Source organism: Pungitius pungitius, chromosome 12 (genome assembly GCF_949316345.1).
Source record: "Pungitius pungitius chromosome 12, fPunPun2.1, whole genome shotgun sequence".
Lineage (NCBI taxonomy): Eukaryota > Metazoa > Chordata > Actinopteri > Perciformes > Gasterosteidae > Pungitius > Pungitius pungitius.
The window spans coordinates 20,101,451-20,112,923 of record NC_084911.1 but is presented as its reverse complement, the minus strand read 5'-3'; the positions used below and the strand labels follow the sequence as shown (position 1 = coordinate 20,112,923).

The window sequence follows — 11,473 nt, the reverse complement described above, 5'->3', positions numbered from 1 at the left end:
TGACATGTCAAATAAATAATCGGCACTACGCATGCGCAGTAGGCGGAGTTTTCGGTGGCAGCTGCTGCTCGTTGAGTGAACTGATGATGATGATGATGATGTGGAGGAAATAACGGACCTGTGTCTCCATCAGCTTTGTCTAGGGCTGATAAGAGACAGCGTCTCGGACATGATGTGGTTTGAGTGTCGTTTCTTCAAAACCGATTGGTTTCGTTGAGCTCGCGCCCGGCTCGGAGGCTAACCCGCGTTAGCTTAGCGCTGCGAACACTGAGCAGCTTCAGGAGAAAAGAGGCAAGTTTCCGTCTCTCGAACAATAACGCGGCGATAAGGCGAGTGGGTGGCTGTGGTCTGAATGTTAACCCTTGGCTCATCAACTTTTTGTTCACCCAACGGTTCGTTATCGATTAGCCACGATGAGCTAATCTGATGCTGTGATTCTAACCTGCGCAGATCGGACTACGGCTGATGAGGTACGTGAAGCAGCTCTGAACAACGGCTTCCATCTTATTTCCTTATTTCCGTGACTCAGACTTTTAGAGTAGATTTATCTCCTCAGCCAAGCGTACATCTGGTCCCCCTTTGGATTTTCCTTTTAAATATGAAGTCACCGTTTCCCCAAATTGCAGCACGACTGTGTGCGTGCGCGTCACTGCGGGAAGGAAGCGGGGGGAGCTCCCTGCTGTGTGCGCGCCGCGGTGGATCCACCGAGGGGGGGTCACTGAACCACAGGGACATTCAGTCCCTCTGATTGAAAACGCACTCAATGGCCAGATGCTGGCCTGAGGACATAGGATGACGAGGGGACATAGGATGACGTGGGGACATAGGATATCCTGAGGACATAGGATGACGAGGGGACATAGGATGACGTGGGGACATAGCATCACGAGGGGACATAGGATGACGAGGGGACATAGGATGACGTGGGGACATAGGATATCCTGAGGACATAGGATGACGAGGGGACATAGGATGACGTGGGGACATAGCATCACGAGGGGACATAGCATCACGAGGGGACATAGGATGACGAGGGGACATAGGATATCCTGAGGACATAGGATGACGAGGGGACATAGGATGACGTGGGGACATAGCATCACGAGGGGACATAGGATGACGAGGGGACATAGGATGACGAGGGGACATAGGATCACGAGGGGACAAAGGATGACGTGGGGACATAGGATGACGAGGGGACATAGGATGACGTGGGGACATAGGATATCCTGAGGACATAGGATCACGAGGGGACATAGGATCACGAGGGGACAAAGGATGACGTGGGGACATAGGATGACGAGGGGACATAGGATGACGTGGGGACATAGGATGACGAGGGGACATAGGATCACGAGGGGACAAAGGATGACGTGGGGACATAGGATGACGAGGGGACATAGGATGACGTGGGGACATAGGATATCCTGAGGACATAGGATGACGAGGGGACATAGGATCACGAGGGGACAAAGGATGACGTGGGGACATAGGATGACGAGGGGACATAGGATGACGTGGGGACATAGGATATCCTGAGGACATAGGATCACGAGGGGACAAAGGATGACGTGGGGACATAGGATGACGAGGGGACATAGGATGACCTGAGGACATAGGATGACGAGGGGACATAGGATGACCTGAGGACATAGGATGACGAGGGGACATAGGATGACCTGAGGACATAGGATGACGAGGGGACATAGGATGACGAGGGGACATAGGATGACGAGGGGACATAGGATGACCTGAGGACATAGGATGACGAGGGGACATAGGATGACGAGGGGACATAGGATGATGTGGGGACATAGGATGACGTGGGGACATAGGATGACCTGAGGACATAGGATGACGAGGGGACATAGGATGACCTGAGGACATAGGATGACGAGGGGACATAGGATGACCTGAGGACATAGGATGACGAGGGGACATAGGATGACCTGAGGACATAGGATGACGAGGGGACATAGGATGACGAGGGGACATAGGATGACCTGAGGACATAGGATGACGAGGGGACATAGGATGACCTGAGGACATAGGATGACGAGGGGACATAGGATGACCTGAGGACATAGGATGACGAGGGGACATAGGATGACCTGAGGACATAGGATGACGAGGGGACATAGGATGACCTGAGGACATAGGATGACGAGGGGACATAGGATGACCTGAGGACATAGGATGACGAGGGGACATAGGATGACGAGGGGACATAGGATGACGAGGGGACATAGGATGACGAGGGGACATAGGATGATGAGGGGACATAGGATGACCTGACTGCTCATTCGATTGAGGTCAAAGTTCAATGCATGTTTAGTGTCCGGCCCACGGGAGCATCCAGCAGTATTGTGTCTCTCTCTCTTGTATTTGGCCCACTGGGAAGCACCAAGTGTTGTTGTTGTTGTTATGATGGTATATGTGTGTGACACTGATGTGTTCCTATGGTGACTGCACTGCCCCGAGCTGATGAGGCTCTGGCGAGCAGCGTGTGTCATCCGTCAGCACGCCGAGGGCCAACCTAGATTTAGCCGGTGCACAGGGGGGGGTTTGAAAGACATTTATTTTCACTGAATCCGATTTCCTCCTTCGTGGAATGCACACTAAGACATTTGCGTAGCTGGAGAGATGACTACTGAGATAATGGTTTGATCCTGTTGGTGGTGCAGCAGCTTCCGGGATGCTTTTTCTGTCATTTGCGTAAATGAGTGCAGCATAATTATGTGAGGAATTGTTTTATTTTCCCTTCCTATGAATTATTGTTTTAAATAAAAAGAGATATGGGGGTTTCCCAGTGGAAGTAGAATCCTTCCATTCTGCTGACGTGGCATGAATGCAGTGTTTGCATTTGATTCAGTACAAATAAGACTAATCAGGAGGTTTTGGCCTATGCAGTGCTTCATTGTTTAAGCACAGAATGAATTCACAAACCGTGTGTCTTTACCTGTGATGAAAGCGTGCTACGCCTTTATGGTGAAAGCACGGCTGCCTTCACACGCCATCTAAAGGTAATCTTTTAATATAATAAATACGAAATGTGTTTCCTGTCCATGGTCACTGGAGTGCATATCTTTATTCAAAAGGTTTATTTTCCTCTGTGGAGATGAATGTGTCGTCAATCCAACAGATATTTTAAGGGGACTTATTTTGTGTCTAGTTTAAAATAAAATGGAGATTTGAGCCTCGTTCTCCTCTTAATGGAGCACTCATTTGCGTGAGGTTACACACGTTTTACACATGTTCTGCTCCAGTGCAGTGTTGGGTAAAAGCATGGTATCTTATCACAGCATCTACCTGAAGCCACACGGCTCAGTCTTTGGTGCTGATTCATCACTTTAGAGACAAGAAGTGATTGTTTGTTCTTCTGCCTGCAGCAAAGCACAAAGCACAACAAGGGGACAAATTGGGTCAGCAGCTCTGAGCTTATTGCTGTCACACTGATTTGTTGTGTTTGACTGATCGCCCCCCCCCCCCCCTTTTAACATGTGTGTGTGTGTGTTTTCCCACCCACCTTATGTCTCCTCCTTTTATCGCTGCGTTATCTCGTTTTGAACAGCAGCAGCTGTTGTCTTCAGAGTGAAGCAGCCTGCTGACACACGTTGTGGGTTCATGTGACCTGGAAGGTCTCGTTAGGGTTGGGGGGTTAGGGTTAGGGGGTTAGGGTTAGGGTTGCATTGCCTTGAAGAGCGTCTCACGTACGCCTTTCTGTCGCACAGATGGCTCATCTATGGCGGCGAGACATCCCACTGGCAGAGAGGCTTGGGAACGACTCCCCTGTCGGCTTCGCCCCGGGGCCCCCGGCCACGGTGGCCCCGCAGCAACACAACACCTCCTGGGTGCCAGAGGCGCCGGTGGTCACACCAGAAGAGCCCATTTTCCTGATGACCGCCACTGCTCAGACCGTATCGGGCTTCTTCGTCTGGACAGCTCTTCTGATCACATGCCACCAGGTAAGGAGGGGCCCCGTTGCCAATGCTGCAGGCTTTTACTTTGATTTCATACTGTCATCAGTCAGAACACCACATTGGTACCGCACGGCTCTATCGGAGTCCTTGGCTCATGGTATTTCAGGTCCACCCGCCTTTTGGCCTCTTTTTCTTTGACCTTCAAGAGAGTACAAATACCTCCTTATAAGCAACAAAAAAACAAACGGTAGACACACTCACAGCCAGAGGCTCACACACTAAACACGTGCATGCAGCTGAAGTTTCCCACCCTGTGGGGAGAAGATTCTTTCAGGTACTGACAGATGTTCCACGCTACTTGTTCCACTTGGACACAAAGCACGGATTTGTACACATCAAGTGTTTGTGTACTGAAGTTAACCATCAGAGTAAGTAACTGATCTCAAGCATTACGCATTATAGACTACCTATAAAACATCACCTAGCTTTGAATATTTTTTTATATGTGTATATATATATATAATATAATTTTATAGCCAACTGTTGTGAAATGGCAGGAAATGAAGGCAGAGACAGAGATAAGTAATATGCCGAAGGTGGAGAAGCAGAGATGTTGCAATTTCTGTTTGGCCCCCGACCTCAATGCATGGAACCCCCACAAGCTCAGTTTGAAGGACTGAGGTTCGTTTTGGCCCCTGAAAGCAGACCAACGTGTGCCAGATACCTCCAGCAGCGTAGCCACAGGACATCAAAGCAAGACCTGAGTGCCTGCTGTTTGTCTGAAGCGCCTAAAATAGCTTTTCAAAATATCACCTAACATGAGGAAGAGCTGCAAAAAAAAAAGTAAAGGTGCAAAGAAGCATCCTTTGGTTCCCTGTGTTCTGACAGTGAGGAGAGTGTAAAACATCACAGGGCTTGGAGGTGTTTGTTTAGTGCTAAAGTGCTGTTTGCCTTGTTTGTGTCCGGTCCATCAGGCCCGATGCGGCGCTGAGGTTTTATTGCTAAGCGTCCCTTTCATGTAAGTGAGCTGCGCTGTCCCTCCAGGCCCGGGTTAACCATTCGTCCTCCATTGTTCGTCACCTGCAGAAGAAGAGCTCTCTGTCGGTGTGGCAACAGGTGCTCCGAGCTCGACTTCCACATGAAAGGGCCGGAGATGTATTTGTGTGAGGAGAGGAAGAGGAGGGAGACGGGTCACCTAGCAACCAGCCCTGTGAGCGGACTGCGCTCTCTCGCTTTGTGCATTGTCCCCCGCTGCTTGTTATGCTACCAAAGGTGTGCGTCTGTTTACAGGCGAGGAAAGGTGATACAGGTGATACATACAACATTGTGTGAGCGGAGAGGACGGAGCTGCTCTCAATAGGAGAGATGAAAGCTCGGGGTCAGTTACCTGAAAGAGGCTGTGTGTCAGTGCACCTACGCTACACGCACCCTGCAGACTTCATGTCCACCGGCTGACCTGCTCAGACTAACTGATGCAGGTTTCGTGAGGCACCACGTTACGATTCGTAGGTCCTTTTTAATTAAACATTTCTTAAAAGAAGAAAAAAATATGAAGTGAAAAAGTATATAAATAGATGATGTAGCTTCACCCCTCACAATCAGCCCATCATGTTCATCCATTCATCCCCATCTGCTTCACGTACTAACCCTCTACACCAGCTCACTCTGCACATCTTCTCCCTCCCTTTGAACGTGTAAATGCGTCCTTTGTTTCTCTCTATTTAAATCCTGTTAACGAAGGCACTGATATCGTTTCATCCATTGCAAAGTCCTGGTTAGATAATCGTGTCTCTCCTCATCATTGTATTATTACGTATTTAGAGACATTCCTTCTTCTTTCCCTCTTCTCTTCAGATCTACATGCACCTGCGTTACTACAGCTCTCCGAATGAACAGAGGCACATCGTTCGGATCCTCTTCATCGTCCCCATCTATGCCTTCGACTCCTGGCTCAGCCTCCTTTTCTTCACCAACGAGGAGTATTACGTGTACTTCGACACGGTCCGAGACTGCTACGAAGGTGAGTGGAGGACGTGCAACGCGCCACAACAATGGCAGCTTTGTGCCACGAGCTGGGTTTCGTGCGACCTTGTTTGTTGAGTCCTGGCAGAAGTGAGAATGAACGTGTGGTGAAGCCCCAGTGGCAGATGGCCTTTGCAGTGTCTTCATGGACAAAGGTTACCTCGTGTCTCCGTGGACTCGTGGGATTGCAGGGGGGGGGGGACCTGTTTCCTAGCAACTGCAGGAAAGCGAGGAATGCATCTCACAAGCTTTTTTAATGCAGAATTGTAGAACAATTAAGAATAAAACAAGAAATCATACAGTGCTTATCTTAGTTTTAATCGTACAAGGTGCTTTATAAGGATCATTGCCTCAGACTAGTAGTTGTAGGAAAGCAGAAATCCATTTTCAGCGAGGATTTGCTTGAGTTATTGATTATTATTTTTTCACCCTCTTGCACACTAAACAATATATTTTCCATGGAAAACAAACTTGACAGATTCATAAAAAAGGCAATAAGGGTCAGTTGCAGCAAAGCAAACCTCCATCAACTGCATGCTCATATCCACCCAATGGCTTCACCTCAGCACCAATACCATGCACCCAATGTAGTTGATCGATCTGGGGCCATGGTTTTCTGTTACCGTAGTTACGTGAAAGATGTGCCAAGTACTAGACCTCCACATGTCATGGAAGGAAACACTGGTGGAATAATGTATGAATGTGTAGGTTACTGTTCATTCTTTGTCTCCACAATGACACACAGATCAAAGTACTTTGTTGCTCTCATGAGGAACGCTGTTGGATCCACTGTGAGAGCAGGTTTGTTGGCTAAATTCCATTTAGCAATCTGTGCCAATAACAACAGCCGCTTCAGAGGCTTCGCTGATTAGCTCGATTACATCCCGGATCAGAGCTGATACAACATTAAGGGATTAGAGACACACCTGTTGTAACTTTGCACTTAGGCTCATAATACCAACACCTCACACAGGGGACGTTCATAGCCTTTAATGTGTGAGACCGGTGTAGATGAGCGAGTTCTATTCGACGGCGTCTCCGCCATTATGGAACTGTATCTTTTAAAACTGACAGCTACTACGTTTTGGAGGTTCGTTTTGCCTCATTGACAACGTGGCTCTGATATCCTGTTTTCACACATTGGCCCAGATGCATTCTGGTCCGAGGTCGCCGCTCAGCTGCTGCTCAACCAATCGGAGGCCCACGTTATCGTGGTGCTGTTGAGCCGGGGCTCATCCTCTATTTTCCAAACAATGGGCTGTTTTTATGTCTTTTATGATCACCCTGATTGTTTTCCCCGTGTGACACTTCAGCCTTTGTCATCTACAACTTCCTGAGTCTGTGTTACGAGTACCTGGGAGGCGAGAGCGCCATCATGGCGGAGATCCGAGGGAAACCTATCGAGCAAGTCACCTTTTTTCTCTATCGTTCTATTTTGTCTCTTTGTTGATCGTGATTTCATATTAAAGTGGTTTGTCTGCTTTTTTTAGGTCCAGCTGTGTGTATGGGACCTGCTGTCTGTGGGGAAAGACGTACTCCATTGGTTTCCTCAGGTTTTGCAAACAGGTGTCACTCGGCTGTATAGTAACATGTTCATGTTTCCTGAATGTGTCGTTGAGATTTGGTGCAGTGCACTGAGCTGCTATGTCTGCTGTCCCTCCTCTCTCTCCTGCTTCTTCAGGCTACCCTCCAGTTCTGTGTGGTGAAACCCCTGATGGCAGTGATCACTGTCATTCTTCAGGCCTTCGGGAAATACAAAGATGGAGACTTCAAGTACGTTTCTGCATTTGCAGCCTCTTCCTGAGTCGTGATCTACTTTGTTTTGGCTTGTCGCGTCACAATGGAATAAATTATTGCATTTAATGAGTTAATCCCTAATGACGCACTCCTTGCTGTGTGTGTCTCTCCTGCAGCGTGGCAAGTGGCTACCTGTATGCGACCATCATCTACAACGTCTCGGTCAGCCTGTCGCTCTACGCTCTCTTCCTCTTCTACTTCGCCACGCGGGACCTGCTCGTCCCCTACAACCCCATGCTCAAGTTCTTTATGGTCAAATCGGTCATCTTCCTCTCCTTCTGGCAAGGTACCAATCCAACATCTCAAATCGTTAACAAAGAGTCCCAGCAGCACGAGGGATTGTGAATCACGCACATAAAACGCTCAGCTTTGTTGAATTTGTGAATAGTTTAATTTGCATTTAAGGTTTCTTGTTTTTGTTCAAAGTGTCTGCAATAAAATCCCTTCTCTCCATCGTGTCAGTTGATGAGCCGACCTTTTCACTATTTTCACAGTTTGTACCTCGGGTCAGGTGATGCAGGGTTCAGAATGCGAGTGACGTTTTTATTCTGAACCCTTTCTATAATCCAGGCATGCTGCTGGCCATCCTGGAGAAGTGCGGCGCCATCCCCCAGATCAGCTCCGCGGACGTCTCTGTGGGCGAGGGAACGGTTGCCGCTGGTTACCAAAACTTCATCATCTGCATTGAGATGTTCTTTGCTGCTGTTGCTTTGCGCCATGCCTTTACTTACAAAGTCTACATGGATAAAAGACTGGACTCGTATGGTAAGAGAGCTCTGAAGGGCTGGTGTAATGTCGATGGGTGTGACATCACAACATTAATGCAAGATGTGCAGGAGGTTTTGTTAAAGCGTGCATTAGGATGGTTCTGCTGTGAATGGTCTTTAACGGTTTCCTTCATTACTGCAGTCTGATGTGACCTCAGTCTTTGTGTCCCAATCTACTTTCTCTGACCTTTATTGGAAGCTTCTGATCTATGTTGAGTCTTTCTTCTCTTCTGCTTTTCCTTCATTTTCCTTTTTTTATATTCCTTGTCCCTCTCTGTCTCCCCCCCCCCCCTCTTCACTGTGCTGCGCTGAAAGGCTCCTTTCCTATCTATGGACAGTACGGTAGGTTCTATATTAGCAGTGTTTGGTCTCTGTTACCACAGTGCTTTTTCTCTGCCTGTTGGTGTTTGAATGTGCTTCTATGTCCATTACAGTCTACTCATTTAAAACAGTGGGATTTAATTATTTTGATTATGGACTCTGTGCCGTCAGTCCTTTTTCGTTAAATTGTGCTTGTCTATGTTCCTACCCTTGCTTAGTTGTCCTCTTAATTCTCTCCCAGTAGTGCAACAATTAGAACAGAAGCACGGTGAATTGGTGTAAACTGATGTTAAATCACAACCTGCTAAGTGGCATATGGCAGTGAGCCTTTTTTAGGTCATAAAATGTGCATCGATCTTGACCTCCAGTAACATCCTACCTCCCACTGTAGCTTCATCATATAACCTTCATGTCTATGGAAAATATATTTCTTTAAAAGAAATTAGCTAACTTTGGGAAATTCCCATGGCCGTTATAAGGAAACACATCATCACAATATTAAAACTCATAGTCTCTCACTTTCAAAACTTCCTCCCTGCTGCTATAAATGTATCTTTATTGATATTGCGACCCCCCCCCCCCCCCCCACCCCCATCCACCTCCAGGCCGCTGTGCCCCAATGAAGAGCATCTCCAGCAGCTTGAAGGAGACCATGAATCCAGGGGACATGGTCCAGGATGCCATCCACAACTTCTCCCCGGCTTATCAGCAGTACACGCAGCAGTCCACCCTGGAGCGAGGTGGGGGGCCGCCCCTCTCCCGCAGCCACAGTAACCTCAGCACCCGCGGGGACAACGAAAAGACCCTGCTGCTCAGCTCCGACGACGAGTTCTGAGACACAAACACGCACTCGCTCTGCTCCTGCCCCCACAGTGTGAGACCGATTGGATCTTTTGGAAGATCAGATTCTGGTTTTTGTTCTTACATTTAGACAATAATTGAAAAGATCAGATTTATTTGAGATTTAAAAAGACTGTGTGAACGGATCAGGAGTTTTTACGATGAAGGAGAGATGGAGACGCGTTGGAAGAGTTGTTCAGAAAGAGGAAGACGGGATGTTCACAGAGAGATTAGATTTATCAAATGGTCAGTTGTCATCTGTGTTGATGTCATAGATGCTATTACTGACAGAACATGGTACAAATAACCGTGCCTGCATAGAGCGTCCTTATGCTGCACTTTAAACACTACAGCAAAAAACAAAAAGAAAGATATATCGGATGTAAGGTGTATGTCAAAGCAAACAATCCACATCTTGAACTCATGGCAGCCTTCGTCTGTCAGTTTTAATATTGTTTCTTAATCTTCACCCCTCTGCCTCTTAATGAATCATTGCCAAACAGAAGGAGCACAATGTGCTCCAGTCAATGAGACACACTGTCTTAAGATGTAGAATTGATTTAGAGTTCATGAAAACTAAGGAGCTTTTGAATTGCCAGGCTTGAGTTTAATATATCAAAATGGAGTCTCGTTCTTTTTATTTAAATGTATGACCTCAAAGGTGTAGCTCATTTACAGAGCGGTTTGTTATAAATATTCTGTGTTATGTTGTCATTTTGTGTGGAATATGGGTTCATGTGAACCACGGACTCGTCGTGCAGCGCTGAGAGGGGACAGCTGTGGGGGGGGGCATTAGTGCGGGCAGGGAGACTCACGGAAGGACAACGGCCACACAGATTACAGATTACTGACAAAGCAACGCTTCCCTGCGGGCCCGGCTCAGCTATGATGTGCTGCGGATTATAATCCCACATTTGAGGACAGTTATTGTTTGTAAGGGAATCACTGCTGTAGTAGTAGTGAGATGGTCATCACAGCCAGATAAGGCCATTAAAATAGTCTCAGCGCAAACAAGGCTTTAAATTTGTTCAGGGACACAATAGCAGTGATGGAGTCGGATCCATCAGGTCTAAAGGTTTGATAGTTATTGAACTGATGTTGAATATGTGCCGGTATAAAAGCTGCTTGTGGTTGTAAATGTTTGAGGCAGAACACAGCAACATGAACCCTTTTGACAGGTGACATCAGGCTCAATGCTGGCACTAAATGTGTGATCATTGGTTTTCTCTTGTTGTGGCCAGTGCAGAGTCCAACCTGATTTCAGGGATGGACTCTGAGCCAGTGAAGTAAACAAACGGGTAAGTCCATGTTTGTAATGAATGTAGGCCAAGTGAAACTGAACTGCCAAATTGATGTGTAGAAAAAGAGCAAAGTCATCTCCTTAGTGTTAAAATTGTGATAGCATAATTTTGAAAGAGTTGAAAAGTTTCCTGCTGTGATTGAGTGACATTATCCTACACCGACCACAGAAATTCACTGCCTTTTATGCTACCCAGAGTTCAAAGCTTATCAATCTCCAGCAGCGTGATTTAAAATAGTTCTGATACTATTTAATTTAAAAGCTGAATGTTAAATATTATACCAGAATGGTGGGGATGTATGTAATGGCATTGCTTTGTACAGTGCTTTACTTTGATATTTTCATTTTCATATACTCTTTGGTTTTATTTACAATTTACACTTTTTCATTTGTATCTTGGCAATATTATCTCTTGTTTTGATGCTATAATTGTTTATGTTGTTGAAAATAAAATAAAATGCAAAAAATATATTTGTCTATTGTTTCAAAAAAATATCTTTGAAAAA

The 11,473-nt window shown here is 46.7% G+C and overlaps 1 protein-coding gene across 5 annotated transcripts; it reads left to right on the top strand.

Moving 5' to 3' along the window:
* Positions 1–23: 23 nt before the first annotated feature.
* Positions 24–11,436, top strand: LOC119219901 (transmembrane protein 184B-like). Of its 5 annotated transcripts, none has more exons than XM_037475392.2 (11): positions 24–291; positions 451–470; positions 3,732–3,965; positions 5,775–5,940; positions 7,256–7,346; positions 7,433–7,508; positions 7,624–7,715; positions 7,856–8,025; positions 8,310–8,504; positions 8,822–8,848; positions 9,433–11,436. In XM_037475392.2, the coding sequence occupies exons 3-11, from the start codon at positions 3,732–3,734 to the stop codon at positions 9,660–9,662; spliced, it is 1,281 nt and encodes a 426-aa protein (XP_037331289.1). In that variant the 5' UTR covers positions 24–291; positions 451–470; the 3' UTR covers positions 9,663–11,436. The 5 variants fall into 5 exon arrangements, with proteins under 5 accessions (XP_037331289.1, XP_037331288.1, XP_037331290.1 ...); XM_037475391.2 differs by having other exon boundaries at positions 409–470; XM_037475393.2 differs by lacking the exon at positions 451–470.
* The last annotated feature ends 37 nt before the right edge of the window (positions 11,437–11,473 follow it).